Here is a 23,095-nt window from a genome sequence, read left to right as displayed (position 1 = left end):
GGCCCAATAAGAAGGCAGAGCTGACTCCCAGATGGCAGATGACAGGAAGATTGGGTGAGAATGAGCCATTTTATAGCGGGATCTCGGACTGCAGAAGGCACGCAATGTGTCACTGGGAAATTTCAGGAGCCAAGTCTTAACTTTGAGGCAGTAGAAGAGAGTACTCAAAAGAACAGACTGCTTCCTCAGAGAACCGGTTCAAATCCCGGCTCTGCTGCTTCCTAATTCTGTGACCTTGGCAAGTGATTTGAACTTGTGGGCCTCAGTTTCCTCATCTATGAAATGGGGTAAGAAGAATCCCTAGCTCCTGGAGTTGCTGGGAAGACAAAATGACACGGAAAGTCCTCAGTAAAGGGTAGCTCTCAGCTCTCTCAATGTGGGAGGGGGTCAGAGATGGGAGTCTGACTGGTCCTCAGTCCCCCAGGCCATGAGGATAACGATCTCAGCTCACCTCAACGGGGCTGTAGGAGAACGTGGATGTTCACATGATTGGAAAAGTGGGAAACTGCTCATCAGACGTGAACAGTGTCATCAGAAATGTGACCTTAATGGTAGTAGTCTTAAAGGAATACTGGTAATTAACACAGCTACCAAATAGTAATTATTTCTACTGCCAGTCATTAAACGCTTAGTATATGCAGAGTGTGTGCTAGGCATGCCATCAGACACTGGTATCACTGATTTCTCACAGTAATCTCATAATGAAGGGAGTTCTGTGCTGGCTTGCAGATGGGGAAACGGAGGCGCAGAGAAGCTACGAATACTGCCAACAATCACCCAGCTGGTAAGTGGCCAGGACTTGACTCACACGTGTCTGAATCTGAAGTCAGATTTCTGGACCTTGGTGCTACACTGCGTCCCCAGCAGCACCAGGGCGGCTGGTTGGCTTAGAAGGAGCCCCAAGAGGTCCGAGCGACCAGCCCCATACTGCAGCAGTGGCAGGTCAACGGCAACCCTGGGGGCTGAAGGCAGCACGTGACTGAGTTCACTCGGTCTGAGCCAACCTCCAGAGCAGTGGGACGTGCGGGGACCCAGAGCAGGGCGGAGGTCAGTGGAGCCCTGGAGGTAGGGGATTCAGAGGCAGCCAGGAGCTTCCTTCCATGTGCTGGCTTGGACGGCCCCACTGTTTTCCCATCTTCCACTGGCCTTCCATTTTGTCCCAGCAACTCCATTCCAAGCTTTCCTCCTCCCCAGTGGACAAATGGAGAGACTGAGGCCCTGAGAGGTTGAGGTTCAGGGGCCCAAGAGCTACAGTTTGATGATGGACCCTTGCCTGGGCACCTCCCACATGGATGGTCCCCAATCACTGCCTCTCCAGGAGCATCTGCTGGGCCCTGGAACTTGGGTCCCATGAACCCTGAGGAGGGGGATGGGACAGCAGCCTTCAGGCTGGGTGGGCTAGGAAACCTCAGATCACAGGTTGGGCTCCTCAGCCCACCAACCAGCCCCTCCAGCCCCGGGCCAGAAATGGCTTCTCCTCTTCCTCATTAACAGGGGAAAATACACCATCAAGAGCCCGGAGTGCTGGCTCTCATCTCACCTCTGTACTTTGAGTTTTCTATCTCATCGAAAGGATTAGAGGAGACAGACAGAACCACCTGCTGCTCAGCACCTCTCTCTTGGGATGATGGTTACTTGTGTCCAGGCTTCTCATCCCTGGCTAGTCCCTCCATATCTCTCCTCAGCGCCTAGCACTGCCTGGCACGTAGTAGGTGCTCGGAAAAATTCTGTTAATGAGTGAGAGGACGTTTATACTTGGCACTCCCACTAGACAGGATCTTAAAAGCAGATTTTTTTTTTTTTTTTTAAGATTTTATTTGAGACGGACAGAGAGAGAGACCATGAGCAGGGGGAGAGAGGCAGAGAGAGAGGAAGAGCCAAGAGTGGGAAGCAGACTCCCCACTGAGCAGGGTGCCCGACGTGGGGCTCAATCCCAGGACCCTGAGATCATGACCTGAGCCGAAGGCAGATGCTTAACCGACTGAGCCACCCAAGTGCCCCAGCAGGTGTGATTCTTATCATTCCTGCACCTTCAGGGCTGAGCATAGGCCCAGTACACAGCCGGTGCACAGAAAAGTTTGGGAACTGAGCTAGCTTTGCTTCCCTCATTGGCACAGAGAAGTGGTATGTGCATGCTTTCCTTGGTTTCAGACCCTCCAAGGCTCCCATTTCCTCCCTCATCAGACTCCAGGGAGTCTCTCAGTCTGGCCTTTGGAGGGACCTGGGCAGCCCAAACTCATCGTTCCCTAGTCCTGCCCTGGAATCCTGCCTGGGCTAGTCCCTTCCTCCATACCCTCTCCACCTGCCTGAAGCCCACTTCTCCCCCTCCCCAGAGGGGGCTCCCAGCCCTGAGCCCAAGCCTTGGCTCCCAGTGAGAGCCCCTCCTGGGCTCCATCCTCCATCAGCAGAGATAGAGGGAGCAGAAGCTGCGAGGGCTCAGGATGAGAGCCACCCCTCCCTGCCCCCAATATCACCCTTGGGAAAATAGATGGGGTCCCCCCACCCCAGCTACCCTGCCTTTCCTACCCCTCCCTGCCCCCAATATCACCCTTGGGAAAGTAGACAGGGTCCCCCCACCCCAGCTACCCTGCCTCTCCCACCCCTCCCTGCCCCCAATATCACCCTTGGGAAAGTAGATGGGGTCCCCCACCCCAGCTACCCTGCCTCTCCCACCCCTCCCTGCCCTTGGGACCCTCAGGAATCTCCCTGGTTTCTCAGATATCACAAGAAGTCCAGGACCTCTGTGTCCTCACCCCTGTGCTCAGCCCCCGTGTCCCCAGCATTTCCCATTGTCTCCCCTACACTTCCTCCAGAGCAGGTGTCATTTATGTACTGGGTTGTCTCTCCCCCAAATGCCAGAATAGAAGCTCCTAAAGGGCAGTGGGAGTTTTCTGCCCTGCTGATGGCTGCACCCCCGGCTCCTGGAGCAGCTCCAGGGACACACGACAGGGTATGTCCCGAGTGAATGAACAAAGCAACGATTGCGCCTTGACCAAGATGCTCCTGTGCCAGGAACATCACTGTGCAATGAACATGAGCTGCCTGGGTTCATCTGACCCACGGGATTACACTATCACGACCACGATTATGTTCTCTGTGTTTCAGATGAGCAAAACTTAGTTTCTGAGAAGTTCAATGATCTTTCCTGGCAATACAGAGCTGGGATTCAAGCCCATGTTTGTCTGACTCTGAGACCTGGACTCCTCACTATTACTGGACACTGGGTTTGAGCTCAAGGGCTTGGCTTACCGGGGGTCCATGTTCTCCGGGGGTCCCCACAGCACCGGGAGTTCCAGGATGACCCTACCAAGAAAGAGATGAGAGAAGGAATCAGCTGAAGCAGGTGGCTCTTCCTCCTTCTGCCTCGGCTGGCTCGGCCCCGGCCCCAGTTTAGTGCTACAGGGCAGCCGCCAGGCCTCTTGGAGGGAGAAGGAGCCCGTCTTCCTGAATGCCTGGGGTATACGGCAGCAGGCAGAGGAGAGCAGAGCTGTCACCACCCCTGTGACAGGAGGGAGGGCAAGTGGCACACACTTGCTCCTTACCATTGATCCCTTGGGTCCAGGTGCGCCTGGGGGTCCCATCATGCCCCGGTCACCCTGTGATAGAGACAGCAAGGCAGGGAGGTCATGGCTGTGGGGTGGCTCTGTTGGGGGGTGGGTACAGAGGCCTTCCACAGGCCAAAGAGGGAGGGGTAGGGACTTGTCCAAAGTCTACAGTCACATCACCCGGGGTGGTCAGGGGAAGGGGTGCTGGGATTTCACTCCACAGAAGCCAGGAACCCAGTAAGCCCTAGGAGGCCTCAGCATCCACTGTGGCATGCCCCGCAGTGGGCTGCCCTCAGGCAAGGATGGTCCTGATCAGGGATGCACTAATGACATTGTCCCCTTTGATGGTGGCCCACGTCACGTGGTCCTCATTGGGCCTGGCATCCCCTGGGCTGGGTTTGCGGAGGTGGAGATGGCAAAAGGAGGCACTCTCGCTCTCCCCACCCGCTGCCCAAACAGAGATGAGATGCTGGAGCATCTGAGACACAACTCTTTTCCTCTTGATCAATCCAGATCGACCAGGGCAGAGATGCTGGGCGTAGGAGACAGAGACAGCTGGAGGAAGGGGCTCTGGGTTTGAATCCTGCCTCTGTTTTTGTGAGGCCCTGTGTTTTGTATCCACAGACACAAATCACCAACACAGATGCAAATGAGTAAGTGCAGTGAGGGCGCAGGTCTCGGTGCCAAGGCCCTTCAGCAGGGGATCTGACCCACTGGGGAAGTGGGTGGGGAAAGCCTGCTTGACCCGAGAGAGCTGAAGGGTAACTCATCTAGGCACAGAGGGAAGAGGGGTGGGAGGAGGAGGGGTACACCTGGCCAGGGCGGGGGGGGAGGACATGGAACATTTGAGCAATAAAGAAGGCCAGAGTTGGTTTGATATTGCACTGTAGTTATGCAAGATGTGACCATCGGCGGCCACAGGATCAAGGGTACATGGGACCTTTCTGTACTATTTTTTGCAACATCTTGTGACTGTATAATTACTTCCAATAAAAAGTTAAAAAGAGAAGAGGAAGAAGAGAAAATAGGGAAGGTGGAAGAGAAGGAGAAGGAAGGGTTTGGGATGTGGAGTGATGAGAAGTAAGGCACAGGAAGAGCCTGGAAAGGAAGGTGGGGCTGGATTAGCGCAGAGGCTTCCTCTCTCTGGCCCTCAGTTTCCCTGTCTATCCAGTGGGCATAATATTGGCTCCCCAGAAGGCCAGCTTGCCGATCAGATAAGCCCCTAAAAGGAAAGCAGGTCCCCTCCAGGGCCCATGGTGGGAAACTGGAAGCCACGGGGGGCCTGTGGTCCAGGAGCTAACATCGGGCAGGGCAGTATAGCAGGGTGAAATGTGGCCTCAGGCACTGAACCTGATTCACATCCCACCTCTGCCACTTCCTACCTGGGTGACCTGAATTAACTCACCTCTCCAATGTGAGGTCTGTAAAAGAGCTGCTGGGGGATTCCCAAGACAGCCTAAGGAACTGTGCCCGTTTAAAAACGATGGCTCTTTAGCTCCCTTCTGTTGCCCACCCCTGTGAGGTTCCAGTGCACAGACAGGAGGGCCCTTGCCACGTGCGTGAGCTGGTTGTCACACAGGAGTCTGAATGCACGTGGTGGTGCTGACGGGAGGGCAGGGTGGAACCCCAGGGGACGATGGGAAAGGGGACCATGGCACTGTGAGGGTCTGGAATGCTAGGGAAGCAAGAAGCCAGGAGAAAGAAGGCTGAAATCTCCAGGGCAACTGGCCCCTTCATCTTCTTAAAATCTCCACCATTAGTTCTATTTGCTGATATATTCTCCCCAACCTAACTTACCTTTTCTCCCATGATCCCTGGCTCCCCGACCAGACCAATGAATCCCAGAAGTCCCTAGAAGAAACATGCACAAAAAGCAAGAGAAAAAAAGAAGCCGCGTGAATTCGGGGATGTGCTGAGTTTCAAAGGCAAGGCGCCTACATCTCCCCGTCCCTGGAGCCCCTGGCCTGCGCCTCCTGCCCCGTGCCTCGTAAGCCGGCAGGCCTGGGGTGCCACGGAGGAGGGCCGCCTCTCTCCAGGCACTGTCCTGACTTCCCTCACTCCACCAGATGGTTCTGATCTCGGAGCCAAGCGGTGGGGCCGCTGCCAGCATCCCTGGGAGTGCCACACATTCTTCCCGCGCCAGAAGCAGGCTGGGAGGCGGCCACGTTTGGGGGGGCAGGCTGTGTGTGTGTTTTGGGGGGGAGCAGGGATGGCCCTTAAGCTGTGCTGGGAAGAGCCCTGCCTGTTAGAACTCTGTCCCCATCTCTCGGGGCTCTGGGGCTGCTTCAAAGAGAGAAACAAACGGGCTCGCCAGGATGGAAACAGTGTAACAGCCTCCGCCAAAAAGACTTGATTCAATCGTGGAAAGTGGAGGCCTTTATACTGTCTTGTGAAAGGCTTCCTCTCCTTTCTGAAGGGCGCGCGCGCACACACACACAGCGGCTCCTGCTGCTCTTTTTAACTCCACTGGGTGATAACTTCCCTCCGTGTTCCAGGGCTCTTCCAGGCGGCTGCCGGCCTCGCTGGGCCCGACGAGGCACGCACGCACGCACGCACGCACCCGCGCGGCGAGGCCGAACGTCCTGGAGGCGGCTGCCGGCCTCGCTGGGCCCGACGAGGCACGCACGCACGCACGCACGCACCCGCGCGGCGAGGCCGAACGTCCTGGAGGCGGCTGCCGGCCTCGCTGGGCCCGACGAGGCACGCACGCACGCACGCACGCACCCGTGCTGCGAGGCTGACCGATCTGGATGAGCCCCTCCGTCCAGGCCCCACGCTCTTGCGGGCTAAGGAAGATCGGAGCAGACGGGGGTCTTGTGCAGTTCAGAGGTGCAACAATGGCTTTGGGAGAACTCAAGGTTGCAGCCAAGAGTTTCCGGGAGAATCGGGAAAGACAGAGAGGAGTGGGTCGGTCCCATGCGATCTGCTCCTTGTCCCTCAGCTGGGTCCAGAAAGGAATGAGACCTCGAAGCTGAGGGGACACAGGTCAGAGGTTGCAAGCCGTACGCTCAGGCAGTGAGGCTGGCCGACCTGTCCATCAACTAGAGTAGAAACATGGTGCCCATTTCCAAAGGCTTAGCTCTGTGGGTCTCAGAGACCGTTTTAAAGTGGCAGCTCAGGCCACGACCGTGTGTGTCTTGCTACTGTGACTCCAAGGCCCATGCACCTGTCCCTCCACCCCGGGGCCTCCCCAGCGTGTGGCCGTGAGCAGGGCACAGATCCCCCGGCACACCCACACCCTCACCACACCGCGGAGGTCCTGGTTTCCTGCGCTCAGAGACCCTTCAGGGTTGAAGTATGAGGTGAGAGGAGTGAGGTACACGGTATGAGGTCACGGCCAGTAAGTCACAGACAATAACCAAGTATTTGACTTTTGCAACAACCTACTTTAAAAAACAATTAGAGCATTTTCAACGTGACAGCAACATTAATAACAAAAGCTGGCACTTACTGAGTGCCAAGCCCCGCACCTGACACTTTTTCTGGCATCATCATTCAGTCTTTAGGTTTGTAGACCCTGGGCAAGTCACAGAGCCTCTCCGAGCCTCATCATCTGCAAAGGGCGGCGCTTTCGAGAAAGGTCTCTCCCTATCTCCCCGGGGTTGTTCTGAGCCTTGAAGATAATGCATGGCTCATGTAGGCACTCAATAAATGTTAGCTGCCTCCCGTCCCGTTCTAATTTATTTTAAAAGGGCATAGGGTTAAGACAGAGGCCTGAGCGCCCCACCAAGGGAGCACTCAGACATTTAGAGGATGCAAAGCAACGGGAATAAAAACGGCTCTGTTAAAAGGCCCCTGGCCGACTGGCCCAGAGAAACAGAAATTTCATAGCTACTTTAAATTTATGAGTTGTTGGGTCCTGGAAGGCAGGCGGGTCATAAACCTCAAATAAGAAGCCAAACAGGATCCTAATGAATAAGGGCCATACAACAAGTGCCCCATTTCCCCACCCCGGCTCCCAGGACACCCGTGGGGCGCTGTCCCAGAAGATCTTGGAAGGCCCGTCCTGCGGATGGAGATGAGGCTGGCCGGGAAGCCAGCCCCGGAGGCCCAGGGCTTCCACCTGGCTGGGGGGGTGGGGGGAGAAGCAGCTCTGACTGCTGCGGACACAGCTGGCTTCTCTGAAGCCAGCACGAGGACACGGGGGAGGAGGCAGCTCTGTCACCTACAACGGGTCCTGCACAAGCAGGGTCTGATTTTGGGAAGAGGGCTGCCCTGGTCCTCACGCTGTCTACAGATAAAGGGCTGTTGTCTGCTTATGCCTGCTCTTCTCCCTCCTTCCTTCTCTTCCCTCGTATGCCATTCCGCGAGGCACTGGGAGTGCAACTGGGAACAAGACAGCTGTGGGTCCTCCGTGAGAACAGGCATCTCGGGGTAAATGTTTGCATGCCCGGCCTCTCCCTGGCTAGAGGGAGCTTCTTCCAGGCAAGGCCCGAGCCTGTGATCATCTCTGTGTCCCCAGCACCTAGGACAGGGCCTGCTGGCAAGCCCCCTGCACTCTCACTAGCTGTTACAAAATGGCAAGGGCTCAGGAGGTCAAAGGATTTTCCAGTCCCTCCAAGGCAGATCTTGGGAATCCAGCAGCACCGAGTGTTCAACCTTGCTCTGACACTTGTGTTGCTGTTCAGGAGATCTTGTCAAGTGACCTAACTTCCCAGAGCCTTCTTTTCCTCATTCGTGAAATGGGGACACTAACTACCACCCTGGGGTTGCTGAGGGAAGGGCAGGCAGGCACCAGAGCCTGGTACTTAATGGGGGTCCAATCGGTGGAGCTGATACTGTCATCCTAGGGAGGACCTTATAACCTTTCCTGGAGACCCTCTGATTCTGCTGTGAACAAGAGACGCCTGCCCCTTCCCACATGGGGAGGGAGCCAAGGGCATAGCTGGTGTGGCATCCCTGTGTGCCTGTTGGCAGCCACGGGGCTCAGGCTCTGCCTCACTGTTCAGACAGGCCTTTCTTTCCAGCTGTGGTCCCAGCTAGGCAGGCAGCTGGCTGGGGGGCTCTGCTGACCGGGCGGGCCTGGGGCGGTCCTGGGCCAGCTGTCCGCTCCTCCTGGCCCCAGCTTTGCCACTACCTTACTCAGTCATCCTTGTTAATCAGATTGCCAATGTGGGCAAGGATCCAGGGGTCCTAAACTGGGGCTTCTGGAAAACCCCATGGATAGAACTCGGGGGCTCCCTGAACTTGAGGAGGAAAAAAAAAAATCACTTTTATTTTCACTGACCTCTAATTGAAATTTAGCATTTCCCTCAAATCTGAGTGTAGGCGACAAACCCACAGTACCTGTTACTATCCTAGTTACATGTCACTTTACAGTCATTGTCAAGGATATTTCAAAATGTGTCACTAAGGCTTGTCACTGCTTCAAAAGTGAGGTTGTTATTAGAACTGCTGCTGGATCTCATTATTTAATGCATTAATAAAGAAGCCTATCTATGAGTAGATCACATTCCACATACTTTCATAATTGTATTTCAATTGAATTGATTTCCTCTCTAATCCTTGTGCATTTTATGCATTTAAAACTCTATTCTGAGAAGGGGTCTGTGGGTTTCGCCAGCCTGCCAAAGGGTCCAAGGTACAGAAAAGGTTAGGACCCTGGGACAGAGTGCTTTGCAAGGACCCTTCGTGTCCCGAAGTTTTAGGATTCTGAGGATCTATTTCCCGAGGGCCCTTACCACCAGCATAACTATGAAGTTAAATTTGCTGATCGCATGGCCTTTTTTTCCAATCAGGAAATATATCCAGGCCGTGACAGCGCTTCCAAACTCCTGGGCTTCCCACAGAATGCGCTCGAATGACACTGGAAAGGTTTCAAAAATCCAGTCCACCCCCCGCTTTAATTCCTTTCTTCCCCCCAACAGATGTTGCAGGCCTGGTGAGGAAGCCCGTCGTGCACGACTCTCACGCCATTGATGGTGTTTCTCAGCCGAGCAGATTCTTCTGGGTCTCCAGGACGAGGCAGCCCCTTGCAGGGTTCAGGGGACTTCATTAAGGGAGAGGAGGACATTGCTACCTTTCAACCTGACCTCCAAGCCCAGAGGTTAAGGTTTCAGGTGGTGCCAGGCTGTCTGCACCCCCAGCACTCACAGCTGTTTCTTGGTAGCACTGAGGGCCCTGGGCCTCAGTAATGAAGGTCATGATTCTCAAACCTCCTTTTTAACGACAACTTGCAACCTCCTCTCCTGTTCAGACCTTGGCCTGACTTCCCAACTAGCCGGAGCCACTGGTTTGAATTTTGCTTTCCTTATAAGTTAGGGTGGCCCAGACCAAGAGCCCCTGGCAGGTGGCTATGTTTCTCTGGTCTTCAGCTTCCCTATCTGTAGATGGAGCACAGTTGGTGATTCTTGAAGGATCTTCCAGTTGTAATGTTCTGGGAGAAAAGTCATGTCACCCCTTTGGGCAAATGCTCCAAAAATATCCACAGAGCCAGGCCATGGGACTGTGATTCATAGCTTTCTCATTCAGTGACTTCACCTCCCTGAGAGTCAGTGACCATCTCAATGAAAGGGGGAGACGAGCTAACTGACCCTAAGAGCTAGCGTGGGAATGAAAGGGGGATGCGTGTGGAGACTTTTACCAAAGGGCTTGGCACAGAGTAAGTGCTCAATAAAGAGTCATTGTGTTCAGAGACTAGTATTGACTTACCTGCTCACCCATGGGCCCTGGCCGTCCCGGGTCGCCTGGCTCTCCCTGCAAAGAAAGGAGGAGGATCACTTGGGATGGGTGATGGTAGTCGGGGCCCCCCCCCCAGGGAATACCCTCAGGTGACTGGCCTTAGTCCCCACCAGTAGGGAAGGACAGGAACCTCAACTCCAGAGTCTGGCCTTGTAGACCCCAAACAAATGGCAGAAATGATGGAACACTTGGACAGAACTTCTGGCCCCAGACATGGCCCTAGCCACGCATTCCCTCTGAGTGACCCTTGGCAGACGACTTGGTACCTTCCGGTCTGTATCTCATTTGGGCTGTTCATCAACCCATCGCATTTTGTGGAGGTGGTAACTAAAGCTCAGAGGGGCAAGGTGGTCTGCTCAAGGCTACATGGCAAGCTAGAGGCAGGGCTAGAATTGGAACTTTGGTCTGACTGATTGAAATCCCCATTCGTACTGGATCAGGCTGCCCCACCACAGGAAGATCAGGGAGCCAAGGAGTCAGGGCACTTAGATCCTAGACCCTAACCCACCAGACCTCTGCCACCGGCTCACAACATGACTGGTGAGCCTTGTCTCTGCTCTGGGCTCAGCCTCCCCAGCTATAAATAAGGGAAATCAGACTCATTTGTCTCAAAGGCTATTTCCAGCCCTCACACTTGGTGGCCTCTTGTATAGCCTTGTCTGCCAGCTTTATCCCATGCCAGGGTAGCTCCTGTTCCTTAGGCAGCCACAGCCGCCCTGGTCTCCCCACAGCGTGAGCTGGAGAGAGGCGAGCAGCCCCGTGGGATAAATCCACCCAGACTATGTCACCGCTCTCCCACAGAAACCCAGCTGGGATCTGAGGGAGTAAGACCGAGACCTCAGGGAGCAGGACAAGGGCTAAACTAGTCAAACTAGCCAGGAGCTTGGCTCACAAATGGACGTGGCTCACCACAATCAGGGTCCCGAGCCTCATCCTTCCCTCCAGCACCTCCCCCAGACCTCATGCTCAGGAGAACCAGAGGGGCCAGACAGACACATGGGCCATGTCTGCTGAGTGGAGGGGGACATGGATGTACTGGGCTACCCTGGCTCTGCCCTCACCCTCGTGTGTCTGCCCAGCTGTAAACGTGGCCCAACACACTCTGTCCAGGATGGCTTGGAAAATTCAACCCGCAAGAGGAGTCCTTGGAAAGCCACTAAGCGAGGCTGCCCATGTGCTGGGGACCATCACTCTCCTACCCAGGCCAGTTCTCTTTTGATAAGTTAAAAAACAAAAACAAACAAACAAAAACCACTGTTACCAAATGTAATACATATTGACTGCACATCATGGGGCAAAGCTAGAGGCCCACAAAAGAAAACGGAAACGTCCTCTACTCCCACCACCCGGAGAGAGGCCCCATCCACACTGCAGCCCCTGCTCTGAGCATGCAGGACCGTGGTGCAACGGGCCCCTGCAACAGGTTTGTCCGGTAACCCTCCATCTGGAACCTGCTTCCTACTACTGCCACACCACCACCTCCACACACACGGGCCTTCTCCTGTCTTGTCAACTCTTCCACTACACCATCTTTGGTGGCTGCATTGCATCCCATTACTTGTTGGACACTGAGGTTCTTGTTCATTTTTTCCTCTCTGTTACCAATATGTTGTGACAAATGGGGACTATTGATCCCCCTTTCCACAACTGCCTCTGGGATTGGGGTTCTTCCTGGGGCCCTCATTTGCTGGCTCCCCATTTCTTCTCTTTCCCAGATGTTCCAAACACCCTCCCCACCCCCAAGCCCAGTCACTTCCAGGTCCCCTCACCTTCATGCCATCAGGGCCGGGCCGGCCAGGAAACCCCTTCTTGCCAGGTTGGCCCTGCAACAGAGAGAGGTGAGTGAGGGGAGCTAGGAAGGGGATAGGGGGGCAGCGTTGCTGAGGTCCCAGCCCTGGCCCAGAGGAGGGCTGCAATGCCCCAGCGGGGAAAGGATGCAGAGCCTGGAGGGCCCCAGGTTGCCAGCTGGTCTGGAGATGCAGGAGTGGGGGGTAGGGGGGGTCTGCAGCTGTGTGACCTCAGGGAAGTCTCCCCCTCCTGTTTGTAAATGGAGATGTTGAAACCTGCTTTCAAGGAATGAGGAAGCGGAAGGAACTGGACAGAAGATACAGGGCCCGGCGGAATGGAAAGTTTATGCCCGTGGTTTTCAAAAGGTGGCCTGGGGACCCCTGTGATCCCTGGGGCCCTCTCAGGGGATGCATGACGTCACAACTAGGTTCCCAATAATGCCAAGACGTTTGCCTGTGTCTCTCTCATTCTCATGAGTGTATGCAGAGTTTTCCAGAGGCTATATGACATGTGGTATCGTCAACAGATTGAATGCAGAAGCAGATGGGAGAATCCAGCTGACTTCTATTAAACCAGACATTAGAGATTTGCAAAAACGGTAAAACAATGCCACTCTTTTCATTAGATTATTTTGCTTTGGAAAATATAGCCAGTTGGTTGTTTTGTGTTGTTTTGTTGTAAAACTATTATTTTTGTGAACATGAAATGGGCTTATTATTATTTCAAATGAATTAATAAATACATTTAAAAGTTTTCAGTTTTAATTACTAATATCCATAGAGGGAACCCATACAAAGAAAAGCATTTTGGGTCCACAATCATTTTTTTTTTAAAGAGATTAAACAGGCCCCAAGACCAAAATATTCGTGCACTGCTGGTTTATGCCCTCCCTGGCATGGACCTTGTGGAAGGCCACTTGGAGCAGAGCCGTGGGGAGGGCACAAGGTGAGGTTCCGGGCTGTGGAACACTGGGCTAAACCCCTTGCTCTCTGAGCTTAATGGCCGTGGGTGAAACTAAGACCAGCAATGGAACTCTCATGGAAAGTCAAATGCATGGAAGCGGATGCAAACCCCAGCATATGGCACCTGGGCAAGCACAGCTGGTCGGTTTCCTGACTCTTGTCTCTGTCCTTTGCGTCTGTTCTAGTCCCTTCTCTGACTGGCCCAAGCCTCCCGCTGATGACTTCTCGGCAGAGCGCCACCTGGGTGTTGCCTATCTGCACACAGTGGGCTCAGGAATGACAAATGTCACCTCCCCGGGAGCCAGTGACACTCACCTCTAAGCCGGGGGCCCCAGGTGGCCCCATGGGTCCCTCATCTCCCTAGAGTTGGGAGACACAAGAGAGGAAAAAGGATAAATTAATCCAGTGAGGGTGTTGGAGAACTTGACCTGTAAGGAGGGAAAGAGGTGGACAGGGGAGAGCTCTCCTGGACCAAAAGAAATGGTACGCCTGGTCCCCACCCCCGCCCCTGGGCTTCCACCCAGGCCACACAGGGACTTCAACATGAAGGGGGCTTCCAGTGTCACCTGAATGTGACAGGCCCGGGGTTCGTGGCAGGGCTGGGCAGAAAGTCAAACCTCATCATACGCTGTGGGTACAGAGCCTCGACTGCAGCTCAGAGATACGAGCTCTATTCTGAGCTCCACCACTGATTCAGTGGCAGAGCTTAACCGCCCTGTGCCTCAGTGTCCCCATCTGTAAAATGGTGCCGAACGGAGAGGACCATCCTAAAGTATGACGACTAGCCTAAGTGGAGCTCCTAAAGGACAGTGATGAGGCCCCATCCCCTACTCTGTCACAAACATCATTCAGGATGGGTGTGCAGGTGGGGCCAAGGGGCATGAGAGAGGGAGGAGACGGAGTAGTGAACGAATGCAGGGGTGGATGAATGAATCAATGGGGACGTGAGCAAGTGGCAGGCTCTCGGGTGGTAATGTGGGTGTAGACAGAGGCACGTGGCTGGCGCCATCCCTCCCTCCTCGCCCCTCCCTTCCCACTCTGGGTCCTCCCGCAGGCCAGGGCAGCCTCCAAACTGGCCCCTCTGGCATGCCAGGCCTAACCCAGAGGCCCTCTCTGGGGCTAGCCCCCAACCCAGCTTCCAGGAAAGCAGCCCCACGTGGCCGCTCGCAGAGCCAGCACTGGGCCCCCGCCAGACCCAGAACCAGCCTGCAAAGAGATCCATGTCAGCTGGATGCCTGCCTGTGGTTGTGGTGAGTCCGGGCCTCCTGTGCCCTCAGCCGGGGCTGTCTGTGTGTCACGGGGGCCTTGGGGCCTGAGCCTGAGGGGGTCGGGGGGGGCCTCAGGCATAGGCAAAATCCGGGGCGAGCCCATGGGGTGCTCAACAGGCCCTCCCACAGAGAACTTCTCAATCCCCTTCAGCGTGAATGAGGAAATAAGCAAATCTCCACTCTGCCACTTATTGGCTCTGCAAGTCATGTCTTTCTCTGGCATGCCCCCCAGGCAGCTCCCAGGAGCACAGACTTAGTAGCGTAGGGTCTTTGTCATGGGCTTTGGGCTCAAGCAGACATTTGAATCCACTAACAAGGGGACCCAACACAGTTGTCTTCACCCCGAGTCTCAGGGTCTCACCTTCTACTCTCCCACACCCACACCCCGGGAAACTGTGCTATGGGCAGGGGCAGCGGCAGTGGCCTCCAGAGAGAAAAGCCCTGGGCGATGGGGACGCAGCAAAGGCAGAAAGTCACCTGCCAGCCAGGCCAGGCCAGAGGATGAGGTAGGGCCGTAAAGGATGAGCGGGAGGGTGAGCCTGGGGCAGCCCGGGGGTGGCGTCTGGGCTGAAGGGCCCTGGGCCCCCAGCAGAGGCCTCTAGGACCCCAGATGGAGCAGGCGGGGCTGCAGGGGACAGGCAGGGGACAGGTAGGGGACAGGGCCAGACGGTCTCACCTCGGGCCCCAGCTGCCCACGGGGTCCCGGCAGGCCTCGAGCTCCAGGCTTACCCTGGTGAGAAGGGAACAGAAAGAGGTCTCAGAGGCGGCACCTCCACGTCCATCAGAGGCTGGCAAGACCCCCAACAGCTCCAAGCCAGGCAGCCAGCCCCAGAGGCCTGTGGTTTCCTCCCACAGAGCAGGGAGCTTTGACTGCAGCGACCCTGGGCAGGGACTCACCTTCGTGCCTTCTGGGCCGTTGTCCCCAGGGGGGCCAATGTCTCCGGGGAATCCCTGAGGGAAAGCAGAGAGCAGGGTCACCCATGGGTGAAGGGAAATGCTAAGAGTGTCGGTCTTGGAGGGAGACCTACCCAGGTTTCCGTCCCTTCCTGCGTGGGATGGGACCCCGGGCAGGTCCGTTAACCACCTGGACCCTGCAGTCCTCTGTTCTAGAACAGGGATCTTGGTAACAGCCCGTACATCTCGGAGAGTTGCTGAGAACATTAAATGAGATAATGCAAGAGAATACTTAACACTGCAACAAGCGCACGATACACACAAGGTTGTGTAACCCAGAATTTCCCATGTCCTGGGCCTGTAGCTGCCGGAGCCCCAAAGCCAGCCCTCCTCTGCTCCAAGAAATGGCAGCCTCTGATTACAGTGATCCTGCAGATATGAAGATGTGCCGTGTTTGCTACAACTTTGAAGGGCTTGCGGGCACCTGGGTGGCTCAGTTGGTTAGGTCACTGCCTTTGGCTCAGGTTGTGATCCTGGGGTCCTGGGATCGAGTCCTGCATCAGGCTCCCCCTGCGCAGCAGGGAGCCTGCTTCTTCCTCTCCCTCTTCCTGCCACTCCCCCTGCTTGTGCTCTCCCTCTCTCTGTCAAATAAATAAATGAAATCTTTAAAAAGAAAAAATGAAGGGCTTGTAAAATGCTGGTCTAATTAAGCTCAGCTCCTCTCCAAAGCTGAAATGGTCGCTGCGTCCTGGCTGGGTGTGTTGGACTCTGCCCCACAACACCAAGGAGGGCTCATTGCTCCCAGATCAAGCCTGTTCCCGATGGCTGGCCGTGCAGTGGAGGCTTCTTCCTGACATGGAACAGAACCCCCTCCCTTTCCCCTTGACAACCTCGTACTGCCCCGTACGACTGCACAAAGCACAGGGGGTGGGAGTCCTTTCCACAGTAGTCTTCGCACAATTTGGAGACCAGTTTTCCCCTCCCCAGAGGCCTGCCCTTTGCTGTCCCTTGAATGGCTTCTACTCTGAGGCCCAGGGCCCCTCAGTTTTGCCACCTCCAGTCGGTCAGCTTCCATTGTTGGCAATCACTAAGATGCTGGTGCTTCTCTGGGTGTGAACAGACCAGCAGAGGCCAGCATGGGAACACCCCCTTCCTTGCTGTAGGTATAATACCTCTGTTAATTCATCCTAGCACCGCAGTCACTTTTAGGGCAGCCCCACTACTCCCTTAGTTTCCTGACAACTAGAAACCAAAATCTTCACATATGAATCCCTGAGACCAAAATGCCTCCTCCCACGTCCCTTCCATAAGTGGCTTTTTTCCTTCCTCTCTGATCTTTTGGTGACTCCCATTAAATTCCAGCTCAAACATCCTCTCACCCTTCTTACTAGCAAAGGCAAGAATGGGTCTGAATTTTGAGCTAACACAGAAAGCCAAAGCTACCGCATCTTTTTCTTCAAATCAAGAGGCTCAAAGTCCTATTTTGCAACTGATGCACTGTGTGACCCCGGGGGGGTCCACACAGTGCATCGGTTCCTGACCCCAGGTTCCTGAGCATCTCTGGGCCTTGGCTTGCTCATCTGCAAAATGGTGACCACAACATCACCTTACAGGGCTGTTCTGAGGCTTGAAGGGAATAATGCAAACAAAGTGCTTAGTTCAGCACCTGGCACCTGGTAAGTGCTCAGTAAAAATCTACATCCAAAAGGATGCAGAGCAGGAATCACACGGCCCCGCCCCTCACACTGGGCATGTTCTCAGAAGGCACAGAGACCCAGGAAGGTGCTGACATGCTCTTCAGCTTCTGTCTTCAGCTGAGCAGAACCATCTTCTGGACACGGAGTTAGCCAATCCAAACAGAACACAAAGGTGGAGAGGCAGACCCCAGATCTGTCCAGGGACCCAGGAGAGAACTTACTTGCTACAAGTAGCAGTGACCCTGAGGAAGTCACTTCACTGCTCTGTGACTCAGTTTCCTTATCTGTAACATGGTGGCCGTACTACCTCCCTCCCACGGTTCTGGCTGCGTTTCAACATGGTCTCATCCCCGGGCCACTGACCCGAGGTGGTGCCTAATAAATGGGAGGCGGCATGGGTCCCACCCTCAGTGGCCAGACTGCTGGGAAACCTGGACTGTTAGAAAAGTCTTCTGCAGCGGCCAGGGAAAGGAATGGAGGCCATGGAAGAGAGGCCAACTCCATTCGTCTAAAGATAGGACTGTGTCACGGCCAAAGTCAACACAGTGGGAAGTCAGAACGTGGAGCTTGCAGGAAACGATCCCTCATCTATCTGGGTGATACCAGGAGTGATCTTTGGAAGGGTCTGGAGAACCCGGCAGAGTGAGACTTTTGTCTCTGAGACCTTGTGGAAGATGGGGAGGTGTGTGTACACAACGGGGACTGGCTGGGGTTGGCCTGGACCCCCAGAGAGCCTGGGCGCTGAGGATCCTGGGCAGATGGCAGGACCACCCCATTCTCCAGAGATGGTCCCCATTGTGGGGGTGGGGGAAGGGAAGAGCTCAACCGGCCACATCACGCCATTGTATCTATGTGAAGTGTGAATGCTAACCGAGAGGCACAGACCTGTGCTAACTCTCACGTGCATCGGAACCTCTCAGGCAAGTTACACTAAGTGCTAAATCATCCTTCCTGATTTCTCATTCTCCATTCAAACACCAGAATTTTCATGTTTGTCTCTTGGTCCCCATTCCTGGGAACCCCGAGCCCTGAACTTTTTCCAGGGGGAGTTGGGTGTTTCGAAAATTTCCAGGGCTCAGGCTAGAGAAACAGGAGCTCCTGTCAAGGGTGCAGGCCCGAGTTCAGAGGGCTTTCCTGATGTTTTTTCTGGAAACTATAAAGGTGACCCCAAAGCTAGGGAGGGTCTCCAAAGCCAGCTTCTGTCCCACTGTCATTGAAAGCCACCAGGGGCACAGAGGCAGAAAATGAAAGATCTCTGATCTTGGAATTTTTATTCTCAGCCCCATGTCTCCTTTGCTGCATGGCCTCAGGTAAGTACCCCCTTCCCCCAGTCTCTGGATCTCAGTTTCCCAAGGATAACACCCAGTCCCAATTACAGCCGGACGCAGAAATATGGCCTCACATACCTCAGGTCCAGGAGGCCCAGGAAACCCAAGGGATCCCTTGTCTCCAACTTTGCCCTGGGGAAGAGAAGAGATGGCAGGGGAGGCAGGGGTAAGTGAGGGCCCACCTTCCACCATCCTTTGTATTAGCCCCCTGGCTGTGGATGGCTGAAAAAACTCAGGAGCATATGCATGAGATCTCCCTAGATAACCAGGAGCTACTGTTCAAACCCCGCCTCCTATATTTACAGCCATGGGATCCTTGGGCAAGACACTTCATCTTGTAGAAGCTCAGTTTCTCCATCTGTAAGATGGGAGGGATAATAATACGCTAGCCCTTGGGGTGGTCGGCAGCCTTCAAAGAAGTATGGTATGGCAAGGACCCGATACATAATCACACTCAAGAAATACACGCTATTAATGCTACTGCTGTTTTCAAGGCTTTGGGAGCCCCAGATTCTGATTCTCCCCAGAACTCTGACAGTGACCGATCCCTGTCTCTGACACTGGGTGAGTTCCTGCCCCTCTGGGCCTCAGTGCCCTCCTCTGTAAAACGGGTGAATCTCATTCCTGTCCAGCTCTGCTCGGCAACCAGGGCGGCTGCAGGAGGAAGTGCGGTCCAGGATGTGACCGTGTCCCTGGCCACATTTCATGACTGGAGAGTGTGAGGTTTGGGGGTGTCCGAGCCAAAGGTACTTACCAGAGGCCCCGGCTTCCCCCGTGCACCTGGGAACCCTGGCAATCCCTGGCTCCCCTGGAAAAGACCAAGAGCAGGCTGGGGTTAGTAAGGAATAGAAATGGCCAGGTGAACAGCTGCTCAGTCACCCTTGCCCACCTGCAGCTAGAGAACATCCACCTTTGGGGAAGATGAGCTCCCCCCTCACTTTCCCTGCCTGCAAGCTCCAGTGGGGCAGCCCTGTGGGCGGGGCTCAGGGATGCAAAGGTGACACAGCAGGCCCTGTCCTCAGCAAGTCGCCCTGGAACCTGGGACCCCGGGGGGCTCGAAGCGAGCACTGCAGTGCCCTTTGCGCCTGAGGAACTCTAGAGACGGGGGCCCAGCCGGGGAAGCAGCCAGGCCTGCGTGGCTTGCACTCCGGAGACACCGAGGCTGGGTCAGGACAGGCCAGCCAGGAGGGAGGGAAGAGGAAGAGGGAGAGCGGGCCCACATCTGGACCTTGTCGACTGGCTGGGCGAGGTCCAGATGTGGCCACATGGTGCCGGACACCGGCAAAGAGGAGCCGGCCTCGGCAAGCTGCCTCGGTTCATCCACCAGTCAGTAAGGCCGGTTACTCACTCACTTACTCAAACATGTCCTAAATGTTCACTGTTCTGTGCAGGACTCTGAGCTGAGCTCTGCCAGGGCAGTCTGGGGCAATATCCTTAGGGAGCTGGCTGTCTGGCACAGAGCTGAGCCCAAGTCGCCCTCAACCAGGTGCAGCCACAGATGACGGGCGGACAGGCTGCTCAGGGCATGCGAGAGGGAAGAGGCCACTGTCCAAGCAGGTGGAGGAAATGGCATCTGAGCAGGGTTCTGAAGAATGGGGCCGTGCAGAGGCTGAGGGCACGGTGTGCCTGGCAAGGCAGCAGTGTGTGGGGCAGAGGGCACTTCGGTGGAGTTCGGGGCTGTAAGGGCGAGGGGCAGGAATGGGTCCAAGGGGCTCGCTCACTGGGACCCTGGGTGCTGGGGCGAGTAGGGAGCCAAGGATGGTTTGCGAGCACAGAGCAGAGCTTTGCGGCAGTGAGGAAGACAGACTGGGAGAGAAGGGGCGGGGGGCCTGACAATAAGTCAGGAGGCTGTTGTCAAGGCCAGGGAAGAGATGGTGATGGGGGCCTGAGGCTGGAGAAGATAGGGTTATGTGAAAGGAAGCCATCTTGCAGGGGGGTCCTGGCCCATGAGGGAGCCTGAGAAGGAAGCTGGGACCAGAGAAGAGGGGGGGGTAGAATCCGCTGCAATTACCTTGTCTCCTTGGAATCCAGTATCTCCTGACACACCTGGAACCCCTTGTTCACCCTAAATGCACACCAGCAAAGAACGTTACAATGGAGATCACGGTGGGTTCTGGAAGCCTCCCCACTTCCAGACCCACCAGCAAGGTACAGCTTGGCTGAGGCTGTTTCCAGAGTGGATCTGACCAGCAGCAGCCTTGTGAGAGTAAAGGGCAGGCCCTCCGGGGAAGCTTGGCTGGGGAAGGCAGGCCCTGGGGGGCAAGGAGCCAGCCTCGCTGCATACCAGCCCGGGGCTGCTCAGGTGGCTGAAAACACCACTAACAAAGCCAAACTGCCTGGCCTTTCCTGAACAACTGACACTTGGCAGATCAAAGGGACTGCTTCTTGATCCTTCCACGTCTTCATCATCAGCTGCATGTCACACAGGGGCAGGTACTGTACAGTGCCTCCCCGTCCCCCCCACCCCATCACGGAGGGTTCTGAGGGTTCTGAGCGTTCGCATCTGTTGCTTGGCATTTTTCACCACCAGGCTGGGAGCGGTCACTCTTCCTCCTGTGGGAGTCTCTATGCCAGCCATCAGCGTGGGGCCACTTCTAATTAGCTGCCTGTAATCAGCTATAGCATGAGAAACCAGCTAGCCTGGCTGGCTAAGACTATGTGTAAACAGCGAGTAAACGGGTCTCGAGTTAGTTCTGAGTGTTTCCTTCCTAGGGTGACATGGATTCCAGCCTTCAGGGGTCTCTTCTGGTCCCTCCCTATTTTCAGCCACATCCTGGTAAACAAGCTATCGGAGAACCACACGGGAAGACGGTTCTTCTTACAGCCGGAGTCCCATCATGCAGCCCTCATCATCTCCAGCTTGCCATGTTGGATGTTCCCAACGGCACCCCAGCCCCAGCACTCCAAAAACACTCACAGCCCTGGGAGCAATAGGAAGGATGGGGAGGAAACTGGGAAGAATGGAGACCCTTAGAGAGCCCACATCATGCAGCTAAGGCCATGAGCCCGCAAAAAAAAAAAAACAAAAACAACTTTGGTAAAACAAAAGCCAAAATTAAAATAGATAAATAAATAAATAGCTTTAAAAAAAAAAACTTACTTTGGTTTTTCCAATCTGGAAAACCCTGTATAATATTCCAGAGGTTTGGGAGCCAAGAAAGTTTTGGGGTTTTTTTTTTTTCCGGGGTGTGTGTGTGTGTGTGTGTGTGTGTGTGTGTGTTTAATGTCTAAAGGAGGAACAGAGGGAATTTAAAAAAAAAAAAGTTTAAAAAGACACCTAAGAAATCAGGACAATGGATTTGGGCTGGAGCAGGAGTGTCGGTTCCAGAAGGCTCCTCCATGCAGGAAGACGGAGCCAAGTGGTTGTAAGTGGGACCGCGGCCAGGCCGGGTCATGGAAAATCTGGGATTCGAGGCAGGATGGCCAGGGAACATGAAGGGATGGCTCCGTCACCCCAGGGAAGGGCCGGGGGGTGGGGGCCCTCTCAGCAATGTTAAGACCCCTCCCCAGCCAAAAGGGCAGAAAAGAAAGTCCTTTTTCTTTTCTTCTTTTTTTCAACCCCAAAGACTTATTTGATTTTCTTGAAAACTATGGGCAGGAAAACAATTTCCTCCACTTCTTTCTTTTTTTTTTTTTTTTCCAGAGCTTTCACATCTCGAAATGAGCCAGGCACCAGCAGTCAGCAAGCCAGCCGAGTTCCATGTAACACACGTTTATTTCCATGTTCCTGAAGGGCCAGTGAGCGGGAGGCCAGCTCTGCAGAGGGGCCTATAAAAAGCTTAATTCAATGCCTACACCCCCCGCACCCCCTCTTCCTTTCTCCCTTGTCCATGACTTCAACATTTCCAGAGCGCTGATGTCTCAAACCCCAGAGCAAACAGGTAGCTGTGGGGGAGACTCAAGGGGAGGGCCACAGAGGAGGGGGCTTAGAAGTCAGCGGGGCAGGGCCAGAGGTGGAGCGAGGGAGCCCCAGGGGGGGCTGCAGCTGGAGGCCCAGTGGCAGGGGGGGCGGGAACAGTGAGGAGGCAGTAGAGGTGGAAACAGATGGAGAAAGCACGGCACCCCTGGCTACCCATTGCAGCCCCCCACCTCCCCTTTTCTAAGAGCCCGAGGGCTGAGTTTCCTTTGATGCATCTCTTTGAACTCTTTGGGCTGCCTCCCCAGCCGGGAAATGGAGGCACTGGAGGAGGTGACCTCCCAGGGCCTCATCAGCTCTGCCCTTCTGCCCTAGCTCTGCTTCGTGGTTGAGGTCCCTGGAGGCCCGAGCCCTCCCACACCCCCTTTGGGGTGCCTGGTTCGGGTGAGAGGCTAAGAGGGGAGGGCAGGAAGATAGCTACAGGACAGGGCCCAGGGAGTGCCGCCCCAGCCCTTCACGTCTCCGTCCCTCAGATACCGCGTGACGGGGCCAGGTGCTGCCCTGCCGAGCCCCGGGGTCCCACCGACCCCTGTCCAACTGTGGGCTGGCACAGGGTGGGTTCAGCAGCAGGACTGTGGGGAGGACACGTGGCGTGGGCGGCCTCCCCATGGCAACTGGGAGGAAAGCGGGTCAGGGGCTCAGAGGCCTGTTCCCGCTTTTCTGTTGCACAGTCAGACCACGTGCTCTCTGGGGGTGGGTTCCCAGTTCTTACTGCGGTGGCTTATGTGGATTCATTTCCTCCTGTGGCTGGGAGAGGTCTCCAGCCCCACACCATACCTGCCCGCCACGGGGCCTGTCATCTCAGCAACGCGCCCCCCTCCAGGCCTCCCCCCCCCCCCCCGGCTTCGGCCTCCGAGTCTAGACGCTGGCCTCAGCTTTGCTCTCCGAATTCAGAGACCTGCCTTGCCTTACCCCCCACCTTTGCCTCAACAGCCCCCCATGCTCATCTTCCAAGGTCTGCACGCCCCAGACCTCCTGCCTGAGCTCCACCTCGGTTACAAGGAAGAAGCCGGGGA

The 23,095-nt window shown here is 55.3% G+C and overlaps 1 protein-coding gene across 18 annotated transcripts in view; it reads right to left on the bottom strand.

The window, feature by feature from the left end:
- COL27A1 (collagen type XXVII alpha 1 chain) overlaps nucleotides 1–23,095 on the bottom strand; it is a 135,603-nt gene that overhangs the window by 45,143 nt on the left and 67,365 nt on the right. For 16 of the 18 annotated variants that reach the window (XR_010407736.1, XR_008506770.2, XR_010407735.1 and 13 more), the window contains 11 exons: nucleotides 20,175–20,228; nucleotides 18,918–18,971; nucleotides 18,242–18,295; nucleotides 15,142–15,195; nucleotides 14,921–14,974; nucleotides 13,292–13,336; nucleotides 11,996–12,049; nucleotides 10,197–10,241; nucleotides 5,343–5,396; nucleotides 3,543–3,596; nucleotides 3,250–3,303 (listed from right to left, as the gene is read on the bottom strand). Coding sequence is in view for 14 of the 18 variants with exons in the window: in XM_064579537.1 (XP_064435607.1) it covers nucleotides 3,250–3,303; nucleotides 3,543–3,596; nucleotides 5,343–5,396; nucleotides 10,197–10,241; nucleotides 11,996–12,049; nucleotides 13,292–13,336; nucleotides 14,921–14,974; nucleotides 15,142–15,195; nucleotides 18,242–18,295; nucleotides 18,918–18,971; nucleotides 20,175–20,228 (576 nt within the window). In the remaining 4 variants the exon portion in view is untranslated. The remainder of the gene's footprint in view (nucleotides 1–3,249; nucleotides 3,304–3,542; nucleotides 3,597–5,342; nucleotides 5,397–10,196; nucleotides 10,242–11,995; nucleotides 12,050–13,291; nucleotides 13,337–14,920; nucleotides 14,975–15,141; nucleotides 15,196–18,241; nucleotides 18,296–18,917; nucleotides 18,972–20,174; nucleotides 20,229–23,095) is intronic. The other 2 variants (XM_064579532.1, XM_064579530.1) reach the window with 2 other exon arrangements.

This window comes from Mirounga angustirostris, unplaced genomic scaffold, assembly GCF_029215605.1.
Source record: "Mirounga angustirostris isolate CCGP_5_RB_7025 unplaced genomic scaffold, mMirAng1.0.hap1 SCAF_15, whole genome shotgun sequence".
Classification (NCBI taxonomy): Eukaryota; Metazoa; Chordata; class Mammalia; order Carnivora; family Phocidae; genus Mirounga; species Mirounga angustirostris.
This window is presented reverse-complemented; position numbering and strand designations above follow the sequence as displayed.